Source organism: Melozone crissalis, unplaced genomic scaffold (assembly GCF_028551555.1).
Source record: "Melozone crissalis strain CALT ecotype California unplaced genomic scaffold, PUWL_Pcris_2 ptg000018l_1, whole genome shotgun sequence".
Classification (NCBI taxonomy): Eukaryota; Metazoa; Chordata; class Aves; order Passeriformes; family Passerellidae; genus Melozone; species Melozone crissalis.
In genome coordinates, this window is record NW_026535796.1 from 16,032,681 (window position 1) to 16,055,003 (window position 22,323).

Sequence of the window (22,323 nt, forward strand, 5' to 3'; positions counted from 1 at the left end):
CACTGTAGGCTTTGCTTATGCTAGTGATACTTAAACTAAGAATTGTCTTTTGCTTAATCATAAACTGATTTCAGAATGGTGTTTTGTACAGGGATGTAAATAGTAGTAATTTAATATTCACAGCAAGCCTTATCTTGGAAATACTGGGTGAGTATTTATTGTTAAGAAATTAATAGGTAACTATTTTCTTACCTACAGTAAAAAATCTGGCCCAGGGAGAAGTCACTGAGGACAAGCCCTTGTCTTCAGAGCTTTTATGTGCTTATTTCTCTTGGCTTTTTTTCTCTCTTTCCCCAAAACAAACAAGCAGAAAAAATCATTATCCTTGAGGCACAGACTGAAATTCAGACTGGAAGGCTACTTGCTTTTCTTCTGTATACATAGAAACAGAGTCCTCTGAAAGAGACATTTTCCAGTCTTCTTTTATTCACTGACTGGACTGGGGGAAGGGGTGGGTGGGGGACAGTCTACATATAGATATTTAGATGTTTTTATGTTTTATGCCCTATTCCTGGCATCATAGAGTAAGTTTCTGCTTATACATGTGCATCATGAAAAAAATAAGTTCCTATTTTAGTAGGTGGAAAGAGAAGGCTGTAGGTAATCAGACTTTTTGATTTTCCCCTCTGTGATACTGGGAGGAAGATTGATATTTTCTACTCTGCTATAGAGTAGCCTGCTGAATTCCTCAGGATGTTTTGCAAGCATGTCCCTTATTAAACTACATTATGTTCTATTTTAAATGGGTTTGTCTTTCTCTTTAATTTTTTCCCATGTTTTATTTATCACTTTTTTATATTTCATGAGGAAAATTTTTGTATCTGTTCATCAGGGACTGGTCTGTTACACAGTGGTGAGGTGTTTCTCTCAATATGATCAAGAAATCTGGTTATGTATTGTTGGCATTTGTATGTTTTGAAAGGTTTAATCAGAACTGCTGTGCTGAAACAAATAGATAACCAATTTAGAAGCAGCTATTTTGCTACAAATCAGATTTTAAAACTTCCCGCAAATGAGAACAGTTTTACCATGTAAACCTTTTAACTGGAAAACTGTTGTTGGAATAAATAATAAAAAAGAAGGAACTTTTCTATGCTTCATTTTATGTGCTTTGGTCTAAATTTTGATGGCATAAATTATCATCCTGTTTTTTGCTATGCATCAAATGAAAGCTTTTTTATGTAGTATTTTCTTTGGCTATTCCTTTATGAGCATACCTCTCATCATCTTTGAAGAAGGACCACTGGCTATCAAAGGGAGGAATTTGTGAAAGTCAACTTAATTTTGCTTTTCATTATTTGTTTTCAATACTTCACATTTTCAATCGGCAGTTTGTCCTGTCCTTTGAAAATGTTTGGTTTTGTCCTGTAAATTCTGATTTTTTAAAGGAGGATTTATATTAAAGGAAAAAGCTAAAAATTAACAAATAGTGTTTGTGTGTAGGGAGAAAACACATTAAAAGCTTAGTTCAGAATTTGGGCATTACACTCCTCATTCTTTTCCAGTACCCATATGAATACTGACCTTCATCAGAGTAGGAACTTACTGCCATCTGTCTTTTGTTATCCAGAATAGAATCTATGATGATATGTGGGTAGTAGAGACATCTTTTTAGTGGTTTATCCAGTGTGTTGCAACTGTAAAAGGCACTGGAGCTCCACTGGTGTTACTGTTGTGGAGCTGAATCGTGGGTGGCTGAAATCACAGTGATTGTGTGGTAGATCTGGGGTATTTCTCTTGAACTAAATACAGACCTAGCAAACATTCACAGGTCAGTATTGCACAACCAGCTAATTCTAATTGAAACTTCTAGTTTTCTTCTTTTATTCACCTGCTGTGTTACCATTTGGTGATCATTTTTCACTAAAAATTAAGTGGACATTCTTGTAGGTTGTTGTTTTATGCTTGTGTGTGTGGAAAGCAACAAATTCCATTGGTATTGCTTCTGGAGTTTTATTGCAGCACTGTTGTGCAGTTCAGCAGTTATGGCCTGTGACCTTTGTGTAACATTTCTAATGGCAATCCTCTCTAGTCCTAAGTGTTCTGCAGTTTCTGCTTTCAGAGCTCAATCATGGGATTCATTTTGAAGTACAAACATGTGGGGTTTTTTTCATTAAAACAGTAAGAAAAGGACTGCATTAATTTTAGAGCAAAATCTAAATAAAACCATGTTAATTTATTATTAAGGTGAGCAGAGCAGCAAGAGCTGCTAAAGGTAGATCTCTCCTGTAGTTACTGCTCATCCTACTGCTTTTAAAACTCGTGTCAAAATAAGTGGCTTGGATTTTTTCCCTTAGCAAATGCGTTGCAATCAAATATGTGTTTATATGTGATTGGAATAACATGGTTGCTGTTAATGTCTCAGAAGATCTTTAGGAAATTACCACATTCACCTTGAAGGATCAGGGTAATTAGAGTATGCAGTGTGTTAATCACTAGTGTTAACGTTGCCAGGAAAGTCAAAGTTCATGTTTTTGTGTTGTCTAGAGAATGGTCTCCCAAACAGCACTTCCCTGTGACACTGCCTGGCTTGTTGATCAACAGAGCCACTGTGGTACAGAAAGTGAGACAGTTCTTAGGGTGCTCTTAGGGTGCTAAGAGCACTCTTAGGGTGTTCATCCCAGGTGTTGATGAATGAGATCCCCGTAGTTCTAGATCCACAAAAGGTTCTGGTAGGTGAATTCTCTCATTCTAGATTATTTTTGTAAACCTTGGGAAATGATATTGCCTGTGACATAAAGCACTGAACAAGACTGGTTCTATAAAAGTGATGGGTGACAATGTGCTGAGTCTCAGTTTAATTTCTGTAATGAATATATTTTAGCCTAATTGTAAATATATGTCACTCAGGTAGTGAGCACACCAAGATTTTTCACGTGACCTCTAAGCAGCATCATTGCCCGTTCTCATATGTAAAGTGGTAATACACCACCCCCTTTTACTTATGTGTCTCTGCATCTGTGTGAGCAGTGCAAAAGTAAAGAGAAGACTCCTTATTGATGCTGAGATGTCTGTAGATGAGTCTGTTCATCTGCATGTAGGGATTGAAACTTATTTCCATTGAGCTCAGTGATATGTCATTCCTGCTGTAGAAAGAAAAAAAAAAGACCTGTCTTTACTGAATTTTGCTGTGGGGAATACTAGTTTTAAGCATTCATAAAAAATAAGTATGGAGTTAATAACTTGTGTTAGCAGCTTGGTTTCAGTTTGTTCTCTACTCTGACAACTCCGGTATTAGGCTGACTTACATCTGTATTAGGTGCAATTCTCTCTTGGCTGTGTTTACCCATAAAGAGGCAAATTATTTAAGTGACACATAGCTCCAGATAACGTGCATTTTTGCCTAACCTAATGCAAGTCACTGACTACAGCAACAGTCCTTGACTCTTGTAATAATTCAGGTGATAATGCAGCTCTGTTTATTACAAACAGTAGGGAAAGAAAAAACAGTACCTAAATTTAAAATTACTTGAGTTTTAGTTCTGAGGCATTATTCTGCCACTGTAATTTCTAAATATGTACCAAAAAATTAAGGGAACTAGTCTGTATAACATTAGAAGTTAGGACCCAATAATTTTCATAAACCTAGGATGTTGGAACATAGGTGGTGGAGTTAGGAATACCTTTTTTTTTGCAGGTTCTACCCTGACAAAGAGCTAAATGTCAGTAAAAATTTTGTGCTGACCAAAGACACTTGGAGATAATTTTACTTTTTATTTCTAATGCTATTGATGACACCAAATCACGTATCTTTAGTTGGTATATAAGAATCAAACAGTGAAAATATTTAATGAGGCCTCATTCTCTCTACCAGATATACCTCAAGAAACAAACAACTACAGTGGCAGTTAATTTACATTTTTAGAACAAACAGTGCCTAATTTAATGGTGAGATTTGATTACTTTGAAGAACTTACTCAAGGTGCACCACTTCTGTGTGATACTCTGGGGGTGTTGTTTGTTCATCTTTCCTCTTTTCTGCACTTTCCACGTTTCTTTCCTTGCCTTAGGTGAGTGGCTTTCAGTCTGAGCATCCGGGATCACCTAAATTGACAGAAATTTGCTCTTAGACAAAAAAAAAACCAGCACGTAGCACCAGAAAAGTTCATATGTAATGAGGAGAGTTCATAATGGTTTCCAGGTGTGACTTTTCTGAGAAATGGACAACATTAAATATGGCTCAGAATAAGTATTTGTTACCCATTCATAGATGGAGCAGCTCTTAACCTCCAGTTACTGCATCGCTTCTCCCTCCTAATATTTCTCCTTCCCTATGACAGATGACAGCACTCTGGGTGCTTCCCTCCTTATGCTAGGTGGAGTTCAGCTTAAGAGTTCACTCCATTCCTAAAGAACTCAAGTCTAACTTTTTCTCTGGGTTTTTTCTGCCCTACCAACTGCAGTAGTTGCCACAGCTTCAGTGGACGTTTGAGAGGAGTCCTGAAAATCATTAAGGTGGTTGATATTAAATGGGATGGATAATCCAGCAAATCTTTCCTATGTTTAAAGTTTGGTTTGTGCTAAGTTTGGTTTGTGCTGCACAAGTGTGTTCACATTGGCCGAAAAATTTACAAGTTATAACAGTATGGGAATAGAGTCCTTTAATAAACAATACTGTGTTCTGCTTTTAATCTCCAAGGTCTCAAGGCTTCAGTCTCAAATACAGAGTTTGTATTTGCTTTTTCTACAGAAGATTTCCTTTGTAAATTAGGAACTATTGTGTGGGTTTTTCTGCCAATTTCTACATGAACCTGGTACAGACTGTTTGTGTTATTTGCATCACTTAAACAAAGGCCCAGACGCTTGTTTGTATCATCAGTTTGATTTTTGTTTCACTGTCTGGAATTTAGTAGCTAGGTCTCATAATACATAAGGTAAGGCAGAACTCTGATCCTCTTCCCTCTGAGCTTTCTTAGCTCTACAGAAGCAATGGGAAGAGTGACAACAGCTGCTCTCAGAAAATAAATGAGCAAGAAAGTGATCCTTCTCTAGTAAATTTTCAAGGTGAAGTAAGCTGAACTTACCAAGTACAATGTAGAAATTTTAGACTTCCAAGTTTTGTAATGTCACTCTGTCAGGAGTTTACACCTAAAACTCACATGTGCAGACTAAGACAGCCAGAATATATGGGAAATAGTAATAATAAATAGCTGGGCATTTTTAGGTCAGTGGTCACTTTTGTCCTTCACATAACAGAGATGCTGTAAGTATTGCAGTGATCCGACCAAAGTTCTACAGAGACTGTGCCTGGAGTCTGGGGCTGTGTTGTTCCCTTGCTGGTCTCACACTCTTCCCCCCTGGACTTCCTGGTGGGTTTCAAGCTTCTGGTTGACAGAAGCTGTGAAGTTCTGACTTGCAGTGTTTCAGTACCACCAGCTTCATGATTCACTCACTAGAGATTTTCAACTTCCATTGGTTTTTCAACTAGTGTTTTTGTCTCCAGCAATATCAGATAACTGAAAGCAGCAATTTGAAAAAATTAGGTCACTCAGGTTTCTATATATAGCAGCTCTCAGATCCCAAGAAAGCCAGCACAATCATCTAGCCTGTTTTTAGCTGTCAGTGTTTGTAAATTAATGTTAACAGAGTTGGTGTTAAGTAGGATTTTAAGTACCATCATTTTTTTTCCTTCTGCTTGTGCTTTCCAGCTTTTTTAATCCTTTTTGGCATTTTTATTTCAATTAAAAATAGTTATCTAGGTTTGAGCCCCTCTGCTTCTTTCTTTATACTAATGATGAGTGGATCTTCAGCCAAGGGAATTGTGGCCATCACATTTCTAAGCACCTGACTTGCATTGAAATCAGGCTGGGTTGATGTCAGGTGGGGACAGCTTAAGTGTTCTGTGTGCACCATTTGTCATGACTAAACGTGAGGCTCTCCATATATTGAAGTGCTTGTTTTATCTTTTTCTTCTTTTTTTTTTTATATGAAACCGATTCGTTTTTCTTAGCAGTATGGGAGAGGTGGGCTGGGGACTGAAGAAAGAATCAATGACTGATAGAGTAGGAAAGGTTGAATATAAGTGGATGGGAGATATTAGAAGAGTTTATGAAGTTAACTACTTCTGGTTTATATACTTACTCTTTGTTTGTTTTCTTACATACAGCAGAAGAGGTAGGACAAGAAATAGTTTTCCCAAAAAATTTATAAATCTGGTTTAGTTTGTTTGATTTCGGTCACTCACACAGAGAAAATACTGGTTTGTTTCTCCTCCCAGGTGGAGAAGCAGAGAGCTAAAAGCTGTAGTTTCACTTTGCAGAGAAGCACTGGAACAAGTTACCCTTATGTGAGAGTTAGAGCCATCCTCACATCCCACTGGCCTGATGATGGTGTAAAACCTAGAATTTTCCGTTGTACCATAGGATCATTGTGTGAAATAGAAAGAGCTCACTGATCTACTTTATTCACGTTCTTGTTATTTTATGCTTCTGGTTGAAAAAAATAATGCTTCCCATATGCATGGAGAAATACAGTTTGCACTCAGAGAGGGCAGAATGGAGAATGTACTTGATAATCTCTAATGCTTTTATTCAGCTGTGGGCTTCTTAATTAATTTGTTCACGTATACTGTTTTCGCTCACAAGTGATTGAAATAAAGGAAGGAAGGGTTCTAAAGCAGTAGCTGTGTACATGTCTGTGTCTCAGCCCCACAGCTGCACCTTGGGGTTCAGGGCAGTTCCCAGCCTCTCACACATGTGGAGAATGGCATCATTAGCTGTATTCCCTAAGCGCCTCTGGCCGTGGAAAGTAATTAGTATTAAAAAATTGGAGATTTGTAGTTAAAATGTACTTATTATCAAAAGTGTTGTTACAAAGGTGGTCACCCTTTAAAGTGTCTAAATGCTTATATGGCACTAAAGGATGCTCAAAGGCTACTGTTGCAAGTGTACCCTTTTTTATTTCTGCTTATTACTGACTCTACATTTGGATTCTTTCCAGTGTTACTCCTGGATCTTTGCATTTGGTGCAATGTGAACTTGTAACCTGAGCACAGAATTATAGATGTTTAATTTTAAGCTGCATAAACTTCTGATTTTTTGCACAGATTAGTGCTCTTAACTTTTGTCTATTTCATGAGCTGGTTGTACCAACATGCTGTCTCTTGCTGGCGTAGAAGGTCAGCCTGGCATTCCCAGATCAGTCTGCCTTGTCTCTTTTCTCAAGCATGGTGACCACTGTGGTCTCTTAAGTGAAAAGTCATGTGTCAGGCAAACACCTCATATGGTGTATTGTCACTAAAACGTGTCTTGGGAGTGTTCATTGGAGTGGGCACCAGCACACAGTAATTTCTCACCTCCTGTGCAACCTTCCTTTGAAAAGTAGCTGGTCTTTCTTGCATTAGTAGTTCACAGCATATACCTAATAGCATAGTTTCCTGTAACTGTTATACATTATCGCCCTTGTCAGTGGGCAGATCAGTTTTTAATCACTGAATGAAGTCTTTCATACTTTGTAGAATTATTGTTTTAATCCATAGGTTAAAAACGTAGAAAATCCACACAAAACTAGAAGATGGTAGCTTCCACAATACAGCTTCTGCACTTGTATCCAGGAGGAGCTTTCTCTCATGGTATATCATTAAATTTCTCTCTTTCAGGCCACTGTCATGAGAAAAATACAGATGGCAGTTATGGCAAGGAGAAATACTTTGATGACCACTATGAGTCAGCCACAGCAGTGACAGAAGGACACGCTGAAGGAGGTACAGAAGATCCAGAAGTCCTTACTCAGAGTTCAGCAAGGGATCCCTCCTTCTTGAGACTGGAAAGTAAGTCAGCCTTACAAAATCAGTTCTGGCCAATAAAATTGTTTTTAGATTTTTCAGAAGGGCTGTCTGTTTTCCACAGAGAAGCTGTGTTTTCGCCTCTCTGTCCATAAAGTAGTAAGTAACCATAAACTAGTTTCATTCTTTTAACCATTCTTCTGAAAGCACAACAGGGCTGCTTATTTGTGATGAGGAGGTGTGCATTGTCTAGTTCTCTCTTTGTGTAGTGACTAGTCAGTGATACTTGGTTTGTGCGAGGGGAAAAGTTAGATCACAGAAAAAAAGATTATTTTTCTACAATTTGTGAAAGCACAGGGAAATAATTTTTGAGGTTTTTTATGGTTTTCCCTCTTAGACACAGTCACTGCAGAAAGCAATGATTCAGAAGGAATGGAGGGTTTAGAAGATGATCAGATGTCTGAAGAGATGCTGGCTTTGGTGGATGAGTTTGAAAATTCTTGGCCTCAGGAAGCTTTTGAAGGGGCACTGGAGGTAAAAGGCCGTCGGATGGACTTGCAGGGAATTCGGGTCCTGAAGAAGGGATCTCAGGATGGACTAGCTAGCTCCTGTTTTGGGGACTGTGGTGATGATGATGAAGCTGAATGGGTAAGTTTGAGTTAGTTTACCTAAGTCTTGTACTAAGTGTTGTGGACAAGGGAAAGATGAAGACAGTTCAAGGGATTTAGTACTGGGAGATACAGATCTATGAACTTCTCCTATGAGCCTAAAAGAGTCGTTGATGGCTGGTGTGAAATGAACAAGTAGTTTCAATCCATCACCAACTTCTTGATCACAGTTAAAAATAAAAAAATATTTTAACCAAAAGTTCTAGTTAGCATGAAAACACAGGAATCCTTCTTGTCATTGTGTTGCCAGTAAAATATATTATGAAAAATGCCTTTGAGTTCTTCAGCAGTTAAATTGATTTTATCTTGTGTTGGAGGTCAGTAGTTGCATACTTGATTTGCATGGTGTGATGCAGTGAAAGGGAGCAGGCTTTGAGAATGAGTTGAGATGGGGAGGAATAGAGAGAGACAAAGATCTCATCTGTAACATCTTTGGGCTAAAACAAGTAGTCCATTGGGCTAAAACAAGTAGTGCAAAACAGTCACGGTGTTTCTTACTGTTAACCTTGCTAATATTGTTCTTTTGGTAGATCACTTTTCAGGTCAAACGTTTAAAGAAACCAAAAGTTGAAAGCTTGGATCTTCAGGATCCAGTTGGAAGAAATGTGGAAGAAGGGGCTAATGCAGAAAATGAAAACTTTTACCAAACTGCTCTAGAGATCAGTGGACCAAAGATACCTTCTCCTGGACCAATAGGTAACCTGCAACTTCTAGAGATAGTTAATCATCTGCAGCTTTTGTATTACTATGGTTTATTTCCTTTGCAGCCTTTATGTTACACTGGTTTATTACTGAAAATAAGCATCACAAAAACTACATAGTGTAATGCCCCTTCTAGATGAGTACATGGAAAACCAAGAAATCTCTTCCATCAGCACCTTCTTGATGAAGTGAAGCCTAACTTTATGTGTTGAATGAAAACTTTCTGGTTAATTTCCAAAACTTCTGGGGATGAGGTGGTGAGAGTGGAGAATGAAAGAGGTAGATATTGTAAGTAGAAGTTGTAAAAGAGAGAGGGGACTTTGGTGATCTCTTTTGATACACTTAATGAGCAGAGGAGTTAGTTTATCAGGATGCAGAATAAGACTTCTGACTTCTGGCTAAGCAGAAGACATACAACTCAAAGAGAAAGAGTTGAAAGCTTAGTCTAATAAAAATTAAGTAAATAAAAATCAAGTGTTCTGCTATAATTGTTCAGTGATATTACAAGAGAAAACTTAGAACTGTCTTCCAAAACAGTGTGGCCATGGAAGAGAAGGGTTTTGCACCAATATAGGTGAGATTTTGAGAGGCAGATGGAGTTTTTGCTAGTTAAATAAGAGTAATTGGAGGATGATCTGTTAATACAGTGCCAGAGAATAAAACCCAAGTAATTGATCCCTTTACTACTTGACTTACCTTTCAATGGAGCTAAAATCTTAATGTTGTGGGGGTGATGTGTAAGCAAAGTTCTACAGTGCATCTTAGTTCTTGACAATTTGATGACCTGGAAAGTGATTTCACATTTTGAAGGCTTTTACATTCAATCTTTAACAATCTCCTTTTTTAGCAACTGACAAATGTAGGTTATTTAGTTAAATATTTAAATGGGGGGAAGGAATACATGCAAACAGACTGTCATTTGTGAGTAGTACACACCTGTCCTTTCCTCAATGTATATCTTCTTTCCCTCTGGTTACTTCTGTGGCTTTATTACATAGCATCCCTCAATTGTAGAGTAGTCTTCCCAACATTCCTGTGAGGCAAGGTCTGCTGGCATCCTCTTTGCAAGAGCTAAATCATGAAAATTTAAGTAACAAATTGAAGATCACCTAGGGAGTTCTTGGTAGAACAGAGGAATGATGGTATCTGTCTCGTGTTTGACTCCTTCCCAGACTACTGAACTGTGTCTGTAGCATTTCCATATCTCTTTATGTCCTTTCCCATTCACACCAGTAGGAACATGCAGTTGGATAGTTCACAGTGGTGGTGATGGGAGATGATAATTTTCCTTTGAAATTTCTCTTTCTCTTTTTAATTTATCTCGAAATTAATTTCTTTTTTATCACAATATTTTCTAAAATTCATGGTATTGCAGACTTCTCCATTATTTGCAAAATATGCTAAAGTGGTTTACTGTAACTTGGATGAGAAATAGGCATTGCATCCAAATGGGCAAAATTTCACGTAACTAGAAATAAATACTGAAATATTCTCTATGTAGCTGATTCGATAGACTGGCATATTGTTAAACTTGGCTTCCCACTGTGCAAATCTACTGCTATAGTGAATTTTTCTTATGTTCCAAATAGTTTGGATGTTTCTGATACCAGAGGAAAATGTTTCCTAACATTTAACACAGGCCAGTTTCCTAGGACTTGATATAGTATCTACCAAATTTGGGGGAAAGATTTCAGTAGGCTTTAGTTCAGATGTGAAGATCAGGTTCATGTTTCTCTGAGTAATCTGTTAGTTAACATAAAGCAAGTTATTTAACCTTTCCCTGCCTTGCTTTGCTCCTCTGCAAAGTGGGAGAGCTAAAGTGTAATTGTTAAATAGTTTCAGGAAGGTTTCCATCTTGAGTGTAAGAACATGGTAAAAGCCACTGACTGTCTTAAACAATACTCATTGAACAGTATTGGCAGGTTTTTTTGCCTGAAATTGTCAACAGATAGACAGGTCAACTTTTACTAGTTTTTAACTGTAGCTGTAGAACATTAATGATGACTCACACATTTGGTTTAAGGACATTTAGGTAGCAACGTTACCTGTAAACAAGATTGGCAATTGTTCTTAATCTGTAGTTTTGGAAAAAGTGTAATGAAACAGGTTTGAAACTTCATCTCCTCATCTGTCTTGTGCACAGTCTGGTTCTGTCTGTGCATGCCAGCAGTCCCATTCAGTCCATGTAGATTCAGGAACGTTCTTAAAGAAATGTCCCTGCAAGACAGTAACTTTTATAATGTAGGGGATGTATCCACTGGCATAGAGTATTTTAAGAATCATTGTACTGGAGTAGAATGTCTTTCTCCTTCCAGAAAGTTTCTTCTATTTTTGTTTTATTTTCTCAAGGAAAAAGGCATGACTACCGTAGCCTTGGCTGGCCAAGTCCTGATGAATGCCTGAAACTCCGCAGGGTAGAGCTTACAACTGTAGCCAGCACGTGGCTTGCTGTTTCTGCTAAAAACATTGAGTGAGTATCTTGGATATGAGCCCTAAGTAAGTTACTTACACAAAGCAGGACAGTTACTTGGTCTTCAGTGTGTGTAAACTGAAGATTTTATGTTAGTAAGAAAAAACTTCCAGGATTTCTAAGAAGTTTGAAAGCATTATGTGGAATTTCATTAATTAGTCTTGAAAAGTGCAAGTGCAGATGAAAGATCCAGTTTCTCTTGTTTCTTGAGCTACTCAGATGAGATTCTGCCAGGTTCTGGGCAGTTTACTTTCACTAGAGAGCTTTCTAATGACTATTCTGTTCTTTTAACTAATTTGACTTGTTTTATGACATTTGTAGCATTACAGAACACATTGATTTTGCCACACAGCTGCAGGAACCAGCCATGGAGCCCCTTTGTAACCCAAACCTCCCAGCCAGTATGCATACTTTGGACCATCTGCAAGGTGTCTCTAGTCGGGCCAGCTTGCATTACACTGGAGAAAGTCAGCTGAAAGAGGTATGCCAGAGCTGAAGACTGTCACACAAAAGTGGCCATACTGTGGCAGATTGAAGGTGCATTTAGCTCAGTGCCTTGTCTCCGGAGGTGACTTTCAGTGAGTGAATGCCTGGATAAAACTGTAAGAACAGTGCAGCATGAAATTTTACCAGAATGCTTTCCCAGCCATCTACAGTCTGCCCTGAGGGAAATCCTAAAACACCATTAGTGTCTCTGTATTTGTAGCTCTTTGTGAATGTTAGTGAAGGTAAAGTCCAACTCAGCATATTCAGAATTTCTAGTGTTCTTAGTATTCAGTGCCATGGAGTTATAGCACTGTGTTATATAGATGGTATCAGCTCAAGATAGACAGTTGTGTTTAGGTTGAAACAGGTTACAGCATTTGTAAAAATGCCAGTAAAAAAGCAACCAATGAGCAAGGTGACATCTCTTACCAGGTTCCAGCATCTAAGTACTTTTACTTCCTATTCCACAGGTCCTACAGAATCTTGGCAAAGACCACTACTCACCACAGTCACTAGAACAAGTTGGTACTCGAATAGCCAAAGCTCTGGAAAAGGTATGTGTAAGGGAGAAGATGAGAAGTCTGGGCTTACTGCTCATGAGTGGCATAGTGGTCAATCCGGTCTCCAATCGTTTGTCTGAAATCCTGCTCAAGGAATGTATTAGTACTTGGACTAGGGATTTGTGTCTGTTTAGCATCTGTAATGCCCTCACAGGTATTTTGTGGAGGTATATCCTGTGCTTATACCATCAAGTGTCTTCTGCATCTCTCTGCTGAAACCTAAGCTTGTCAAATGTCCCAGTGTTTCTTGTGCCCTGTAGTGAGCAGCATTGCTGATTACTGATTTATTAAACTATTTCAACAGTTCTCAGCTCTCTTCTTTCTCTTTATGCTACATTGATTTGGAGCTTATGGAGAGTGGAGTTAAGCCGTGTCTCCCCTCTCCAGTAACACTCCTGGCATGCTGCTGTCAGACAGCTCAAAGGGGCTTCCTGTTTCAGCCTCCTGCTTCTGCCTGGTGCAGTGTTGGCCTGAAGTGTCAGATGTGTTCAGGCAGAGGTGTGGTACCATGTGCAAGCCTGCACTTCTGGTTCTCCTCAGAGAAACCCAAGCTTCCTAGCTGAAGGACCTCAGCTGTGAGCCCTAGGATGTCAGAGATTGCTATTCTATATTTACGACTAGTAGGGACAATATCCCAAACTACTATGGAAAAGAGAGCTCGATGAAAAGTTTGGTGCCCCTAGCCTGTTGGACCTAAAGCTGTCAGAGATACTTGCTGTGCTTTGAAATTATTACCAATATTGCTTTGTCAGTCCCCTGAAAGTAAAGGCATTACTCTTATACTCATGTTACAAGAGTTAGGTTTTTGTTCACTTTAGATGTATACTAGTTTTTTTGCTTAGATGCTAGTTTCCCCTGCAGACACCAAGATTTATCCAAATAAGCTGAATATTTAGTGCAGAGATTAGAAACAGAATTCTCAGTATTTTCCTTTGCAACACAGGGCATGGGAGTCAGCCAGATAGAGACTGGGCTTTGGCAGGCTTCTGGACTGAGCCGCATCCCAGGGCATCCTTTCTCTTTCCAGTGACTGCAGGGAGCCTACAGGTCCAATCAGCTAATTTAGCTAAGTTTTTTCCTTCATGTTGGGTAATGTGTGTGCACATATAGATGCTCAGCATCAGAGAGCTGTTAGAAGCTGTTGTGGCTGCTGAAACTGTTGCTGTTGAAAGCTATTTAACTGCTGTTCTGTTCCTATGGAAATGATGTTGAACTTGGAATTTGTTTCATTTGGCAGTCTCATTTACCTTGCTATTGCATATATGTTGTCAGAAACTTTTTGCTGCTTTAAAATAGTTTAATGCTCTTTTAAAGTGTAACATCCTCTACCTCAGCATATCAAATAAATTGGAAGAGTGAAAGGTAGGAAGAGTATTCGCTACCAGTGTTTACATGACAGTTTTTTGTGTTTTTCTTTTGCCAGAATCAGACTTCATGGGTCCTCTCTAGCATGGCAGCTCTTTACTGGAGGGTGAAAGGCCAAGGAAAGAAGGCAATAGACTGTTTACGGCAAGCATTGCACTATGCACCCCATCACATGAAGGTGTGTACACGTGTGTGCCCACTCCTCAGGTGAAAGAATTTTTTCCTTGTCACAGCAGAGCTTTCACAGACTATTGTGAAGGCCAACACTATATCAGGTGTCTGTAATCTATTAGATACTAGCTAGTTGAGGTGAAACAAAGATTTTCACCCTTTGTTTAGTATGGACTTAAAAAAAAGATAACTGCAGAAAGGGTTCAGTGGAATTTCCTGCAGTTCAGTGGATGTGACATCTCCTCTGGGCATCCCAGACTTGAACTTCCTCCTGTTAGTTAGGACTTTGAGTCTTCATCGGCCGTTTTCTGGACAAGTCTAACCCAAGATGTGGGTGTATGTTTTCTGGTTGTGCTTTTAGAGAAGGGAGTATGTCTTCTGGTTGTGCTTTTAGGGAGGGTGGGAGGTGATTATCTAAAGGAATTACTTAAGTGCTTGAATCTTAAGCATTTGGGCTGTGAATCTCAGTTGTACACTCGTCCTTGATTTTGTGCAGCAGTTCCTTGCTCCAAAAAAAAGGCAGTACTTTGGACACACAGTCTTCTCTTCAGTGTTTCAGTTGGCTGAAGTGCTCTGTACCCTTCACCTTGGCAGGTGCTGTGCTGAGCATTGTAATGTCTGATCTTAAACACCAAGCTCCCTCTTGCAAACTGATAAATGTAATATAGGCTCCTTACTCAACATAGCAGATTTTTCTTTTTGACCTGGGCAACAAATTGTACAGCCTGGAAAAATGTAAATTCCACTGGAATCTTGGTCTTCAGCCTTTCTCTGAAAATTGCCAGAGGAAGTAGTTCATGTTTTCAGGATATTATTAGGAAGATTTAGCCATTAACAGCAAAGATGCCTCAACTAAGAAATTCACATCCCCACTGCATATCCTTTGTATATTTCCTATAATTCTATTTATTTGCATTATCCATTTAAAATAAGGTTGGAACCAAGACCTAACACATCCAGCCTTTGCTTATTTTCCTGTCTTTCCATGTAATTGGTTCCTCAGGAAAGGAGTCCTTAGCTGTGTGATTTGTCAGGGTCAGACTATGGATTGGAAACTACAGTTTTTCAAAACTATGGTGAAGTAGTGCTTTTTTCTAGAAGTATGATATAATGTTGCTTGAGACAGTATGACTCTCCGACTTTGTGCTTTTGGTTTGTCCTCCATATTGAAGCTGCCCCCTGAGAAAACTCTGGATCTTGTTTGTAAAGATAGAACTGCAACTTTTAATTCAGTGCTAACTCTGAGTAAAAGCTATTTTGTGTATTTTGGTTTATCCTCCTCTTTGTTTTTATGCACTTTGGCTACTTTCTCTTGACTTTTCTCATGAAAATAAAAGGTAATTAATTTTCCTGTGAACTTCTCTTGTGATCCTGACTTCCATAATATCTGCTTTTCAAACACGAATAACTTGTCTAGCACAGGTATTCCTTGACATGTGAAGGTCAAGGAAATGGGGATTACATACATCCAGAACTTTTTATTGTCGTGATTTTACCCTATTTTTTATTGAAGGCACTTAAGCCTTGGTACTAAGCGGTATTTTGGCGATTTGAGGCCCAGCTCCCAGAGAGTTTGTTCTATCTGCCAGGGCTCTACAGTTTTTTCAGTCAGACAAGGTCACAGTCTGGAAATCCAGGAAATAAAGAACATACCATCCATGTCTAGCTGAGAAAATTTTATTTATAGCTATTACTCAGCATCAGAATATTAATTCTATGGCAGAGGCAGGACAAAAAATGATGCATCTGTTGCACTAATGGTTAGACCATGTTTTCTTCCCTGCTGTCCCCTTTGTTCATATTCCCTTTCCTTTTATGCAAGAGCTGAAGGAGAGTATTCAAACAAAACAGCTTCTCTTGTCTCTAAAGAGTGCACCTCATCTTTGGAGAGAAAAATAGTCTAAGAGCTTCTAAAAAGTAAATGTACTTTCACTTAAGTGAGTTAATTGTTGACTTTTTTTCTGTCCAAGAGTAATAATTGTCACTCTTGTGAGTGGATGTGAGGCTTTTTTTGTATGTAACTCAGGCTCAAATGTAGTTTTGTATTAAAGTAGGTCTGGATCATTATTCTCAACATCAAAAGAGAGGGAAGTGGGTAGGAACCAGATGAGTGTGGTTTGGTGGTGGATTCTTCTGTTTGTCTTGCTGTTCCCGAGACAATTGCAATGGAAAGAAACTGTTTGTTGCTTGCTCTTCTCTTACAGGATGTACCACTAATAAGCCTAGCAAACATCTTCCACAATGCCAGACTCTGGAATGATGCCATCATTGTGGCTACCATGGCAGTGGAAATAGCGCCGCACTTTGTGGTGAATCATTTCACACTGGCCAATGTCTATGTAGCAATGGTGAGTGTGCTGCTGCCCAGGTATGGCTGTCTTTGGGACACTATTTACATGTATGTAAAGTCTTATTCTCACAAATCATTTTGAAGGAGCAATGTTCAAGAAATTTGGTATGATCATCAAGAATTAGTATCTTTAGAAAGACAAAACTTTTACTACTTATTTTACCCCTATTTGTCATTTAATACTTTAAGGCCAACATTTTTATAAGCTGACTTAAGAATGCTGTGTGCCAAGCTTTGTAAAGACAGTAGCAAACAATTGGTAATTGGGGTTGTCCACTCATCTAAATACAGGATATTTTTATCATACTGGAAAATGAATGATGAATTTGGTCTCTGTCTTGAAGAGCTAAGCTTTGAATAAGTAAAACCCAGCTCTCAGTTGTAGTGAACAAACACAAGGGAAGTTCATTTTCAATATCTGAATTCTTAATGCCCAATATAATTTTCAGATTGAACTCAAATTTCTTTATACTGTCTATATGTACTATTAAAAGACACCTTTTTAAAAAATCAAGATTTAAAACTCACCTTTATCTAGTTAATCTTTATGATATGGCCAGAAATTCATATTATCTCTACTTCATAGCTAAAGTTAATGAGAAAAGAAACTTAAGAGAAAAAAAATAAGTGATGAAACTGACTGAAAGCCCCAGAATGGTTTGGGTCTTTTCTCCCCTCATTTTCCTCTAATACACTATTGGATGTTGGCATGCTTTCCTAGTTAATAAAAAAGCAGGGTGGCATAGGTAATGAGATTTCAGCTATACAAAAATAGATGCTATTTCCACATGAATGCTTCTAACTACCAGCCTGGAGTCCAGTTTATCAAGTGAAATTGTTTAGCTATTGTATGCACTTTAGGTTTTGGGGGGTTTTTGTTCAGGTTTACTCTTTTTATTGAGTAATCTTTTAAAAATAATTTCAAGTTATTTCTAAAAATGTTAGCTTTTCAGAAAATGTGATGGTTTTGCATTGTCCATGATTTTAAAGCTTTGATCTACTCAAATTCTGACTGAAATCGGTTTTTAGAAGTTACTTTCACAGCAAGAATACAGAGGTGTAATATTAAAAGGAAAATGCGAGAACATTGGTCAATAATTCTCAGCAATAACTTGACTCCTTTTCATGGATTATGCAGAATTGAGTCATTAGCCCAAGAAAATATCAGTTATTTGTGGGAGAAGGAAAAAAATCCTAAATCACAAGGATTGGTTTTGTTACTTTTGTGCATATCATGCTGCACAAGTGTTGGGATGGGAAAGGCATAGAAAATGTGTTCACTGTTTTTAGAATCTGACTCTTTGCACTCTGGTTTCTTTCTCCACAGGAGGAGTTTGAAAAGGCCATGAAATGGTATGAGTCAACATTAAAGCTTCAGCCGGAGTTTGCCCCAGCCAAGAACCGAATCCGCACCATTCAGTGTCATTTACTTCTGAAAAAAGAGCGACGGTCTCCTTAGAGATCAGCATCTTTCTCTTTTTTTAAAAATGTCATTATTCTCTATTCTGCTCTTAAGTGTGCTGAGATAAACTGATGAATTGAAATTTTTAACAAGACTGTTAAAAAGAGATGGGATTTGGATCAAGGGTTCTTTTATTATTTTTTTGTCAAATAGAGGAGCATCTTTGGAAAATATATTTCACAGACCATAATTTTAAAACATCCGTGTAAATATTAAACCAAGAAACTTCCATGAGTCCATGACCACCTGTAACAGGACCTAGGCACTGTTAGTTTTTCCGTAATGCTCAGATTGGCATCAGCATCCAAAATAACTTGCTTCATGTCTTATAATCTAAGCCACTGGAAATGCAAAGCACACAACCATACCAAATAGTAAGAAGAGATAATCAGCAATTCATCCATGTGAAACTCATGCTTTGTCCAGTCTTGTTCACTCCATACCACATTACCTGCTTTTTTGGAAGGAGAGGAACAGACTTTTAAATATTTATTAAAAAACATGAGAAACATGAAGCATTTTTGAGATTCTTCGTTTCTGTTGGGGAATGAGGAGGAGGTAACAGCAGGACCCTAAAGTCAAAGTAGTTTTTAATCATACTAGCAGGAAAAAAAAAAATTGGTAAAAACCCCAATAAGATGTTTTTATATTTGTCTGTATATTCATAGCCCTCTGCCTCCCTGAGTGGTTGATTTACTAATTCTTTGTTCACTGTATTTCTAGCCGTTTTGGAATGAGGTGCAAGTTTATGCTCACCCTGAGCCATACTTTCAGCTGCCAAGGAGGAGGAGGGACATGGTGTCAAGGTATCAACAGCAAAAAAGTCAGGTGGAAGATTTCCAAATCATTCTGTCTTTGGTTGGTGGAGGACATGATTCTCCAGAATCAAAAAGGGCACATACTTGAAATAAAGTAAATTGTTTATGAACAACTCACAGCTTCTCCTGTACTGTGTATGTGATGCGCCACTCACAAGAGTGCAGGTTAGTCTGGAGATGCTACAGCCTTTCCTTGGGAGCATACTGAGCTGGGAGCCAGGAAAGCCTTGGACAGTCCTGAACAGACAATGATTTCCTGCGTACCCTTGGAAAATTCCTTGCACCGCTGTGTCTCACTCTGTTTGTGGCAGAAAGAAATAAGGAAAAGTTCACTAACTCAGCTGTCATGTAAGCCACTGCAGCTTCTAGTGTTAAACATGCTTCTTTGTGATTCTTTTTAAAGAACTAACAATGCTTTTGAACTTACTGGGTGTTTTTTCTCCCCCAATATTTTTCCTGTCTCATTGATGCAAAGTAAGAGTAAGTATGGCAGTGGTAGAAACTGTGACATCAATGTAATTTTGATTATAGTGGAACTTAGTACTTCATAAAAGGATCCTTGAATATTTTCATATATGACTGAAGATGAGCAGTTCTAATGCAAATTTTACCTCTGTTTTATTGCAAGTAATTTCCATTTATCTAGGAATCCTGACAGAGGTATGAGCAAGTGCTACTGTTAGGTAGATTTTTATTAAAAGTGTGTGAACCTGTCAGATTTTTGTCAAGAGAGTCAACAGCATGTCAGATTTTATGTTCTTCCCAAGGCTACTGGAAGGCTGAATTTTGTTGGCTGGAGACAGGCATAACTGTATCTCTGGATAAACTCCAAGAGGAAGATCACTTTGTGAAAGGTCTAATACCACCACTGATTATGAACTGGGATAATGAATTACAAAGATTTCTGACATAGAGCTGTGAAAGGGGATAATAGTAAGGCAGGTGCAAGTAAATGGAAAGAATTTCCATTTGATGTAGGAAGAAAGAACAAAGCCTTTTCCTTGAAATAATGTGCAGAGCAGGTGCTTTTATTCAGTTTTGTTAATCAGTCTGCTTCACTTTTATAGCGGTTAATAAGTATTGCGAGTTACTTAAATACATTTGGTAAATCTTCCATTTCATATACTAGTTTTAAAATGTAGTGTGCAAAATCCTAGCTTGGTACAGACCATGTACCTTACAACATGGTTTCCTAATGTATCACATGTTTAAATCAAGTGGTTGCCATGTGCTGAGCTCTTTTCTACTGCATCTGTCTCACTGCTGCTGGGAGATGCTGAGATTTAAGTCTAGAGTAAGGCTGGTCCTTAAGAACCTAAAGCACCAATATATGGAGCACTGATGGTCATGCCTTTGACAAAAGATTTTTAATTAAAATAGACCTTTTCTGGATCAGCAAGGATTATGCTCATAGAGAATGTTGCTGGGCACTTGAAATTGGTAATTAATACTCACACCAGCTTACATCTTGCTTACTGCAGTGTTTACTGATTTATTTAAGGAATCCAGCAAGATGCACTGTACACAGGCATCAATCAAAAATGTAGGAAGACTGAGTTTGTGTGTGGTCCTACTTTAAACTGGCAGCAAGGAGGTAGCAGGACATTGCTGTTCTTGCTATGTTTTGCATTTTCAGAGAATTTGCCCATTAGAAATGGTTCTTGAAAACTGCAGTAGTCTGATGATGGGTTTTTCTTCTGAATCTTGGGTAAGTACTTAAATGTATACCGCCTTAGGCCCATAAAATTTGTATGTACAGATGTTCATTTGCTACTTGGCTACTGTGTGCTCTCTCTGCCATACAGCCAATTTTAAAATAGCCTGTGCTTCTCTCTTAAATGTATTTCCTGAAATTTTAGGTAATTCATAGATGTGCAGTGCACAAGCAGTACATCCCAACTGAAGCAGGGAAGTAAAAATATCTATTTGGGAACATTATCTTGGCCTAATGCTAGCGACAGTGTGTGTCTTAAAGATTTCACCCACTGGTGATCTGCTGGGGAATGCTGGCTTCTGCCCTTGGAGAAGGCTAATGGAACACTCTCATTTCCATGCCTTCAACCCTTCTGTGTAAATGCCAAGAAGTGGTGGGCTTCAGTGCTTTGACTGTGTTCAAATGTTAGTCAATTAAAATTAATTATGCTGATCCTATGAACAGAAAACAAGTTGGGCAGCATGCTGAAAAGGAGACCACTGTATTTTTAAGAGCAAAAGTATGATTCTCTGCAGGGTAAGATACCTATTCAGAGAAGACATGCATCTTCTTCCATTTAACTTATTTCAAAATAAGCTTAGGTGGTTGTCTAGGCTCTTTTTCATGAATGGTTGTTACCTTGAGAGGATGATTTACCCTCCCTGTTGTAGAGCGTGACAAATTGCCTGTTCCTTTCCATGGACTGTTTGGATACCTTTGACAAACTGAACTTCAGTATGATTTCTAATAATGAGGCTTAGTAACTCATTTCACATTGACTGCTCTGCTTAACATATCACCAAAGTAGTCTGATTTAGGGATGACATAACCATAGGTAAATGGCAAAATCCTCTCTTCTCCAAAAAGATGGGATTTTCTCAGTTATTTTCAGAGCATATCCAGGAATGAAGTACAAATAGGAAAAAGTATCCATTTGTTCACAGATAGCATCCTTAAAATCCTCAGCATCCTCACTTTAGAGGCTTTAGATAGCCTCTAAAGCTCCTGACATTCAGGGGTTTTTGAGGGAAAACGGTACAGGAAAAGACTTGTATCTATAAAGTGGTTGGATTTGATTCACTGTTGATGCCTTAGTTGTACTGGTCAGGACTGCACTGATACCATACAAAAAAAAGGAAACACTGTATTGGCATCCAGTGTGACCATAGGATCATATTCAAACGAGGTTTTGAAATGCAATTGAGACTGACATCATCTGTAGACACCTTGCATCACCTATGATAGGAAATGGCCATCAGAAAAGTTTTCTGATGCAGCTCACAACCTTCTTTCCCCCTCTATAACTCTTGCTCTTTTCCTCTCACAGGAAGAAGGTTAAAAACAAACAAAAACCCCACAACCTCTCCCTAAGAATAGTATGGTGTAGCTGAAGATGCTAATTAGTTCTGTTGCTGTATTGTGATGCTTTTCCTTCCTACAGTTTGCAGTAGCTGCCATTAACTTGTCTGGGTACCAGTTTAGGAACCCCCCACATTTGGACCTAGGTCAGTAATGTTCCTACCCTTGTTGTTGTCCTCCTGTATGACTTTAGGGAACATGTTTCCCCTCCTTGCTGTACCTCTCCCTCCCACACATTGTCTGATGTCTTTTTAGAACATATTTGGCGGGGGGGAGTGCGCATTGGTTGGGACTGAAATTATCGCTGTTCATGAATTCGGGTGACAAACTGTTGTAATCAGAGGTTATGAATAATAGCAACCCAAATGAAAAACAACCTATGAAACAGGGAATAGGCCAAGTTTAAGTCTGTATCAGCAATGAAAAATGAAAATGCTTTAGAAGGACTTGCCTGGGTATTCAGAAAAACACAATCTCCTCCAGAGCTACTGGATGT

At 38.4% G+C, this 22,323-nt stretch overlaps 1 protein-coding gene across 1 annotated transcript in view; it reads left to right on the top strand.

Annotated features, from left to right (window-relative positions):
- TTC17 (tetratricopeptide repeat domain 17) overlaps nt 1-18,892 on the top strand; it is a 54,458-nt gene extending 35,566 nt beyond the window's left edge. The window contains exons 17-25 of the mRNA XM_054275659.1: nt 7,598-7,768; nt 8,121-8,371; nt 8,922-9,087; nt 11,443-11,563; nt 11,885-12,044; nt 12,520-12,603; nt 14,033-14,152; nt 16,350-16,493; nt 17,823-18,892. Coding sequence (XP_054131634.1) covers nt 7,598-7,768; nt 8,121-8,371; nt 8,922-9,087; nt 11,443-11,563; nt 11,885-12,044; nt 12,520-12,603; nt 14,033-14,152; nt 16,350-16,493; nt 17,823-17,954 — 1,349 coding nt within the window. The 3' untranslated portion in view covers nt 17,955-18,892. The remainder of the gene's footprint in view (nt 1-7,597; nt 7,769-8,120; nt 8,372-8,921; nt 9,088-11,442; nt 11,564-11,884; nt 12,045-12,519; nt 12,604-14,032; nt 14,153-16,349; nt 16,494-17,822) is intronic.
- Nucleotides 18,893-22,323: the final 3,431 nt, after the last annotated feature.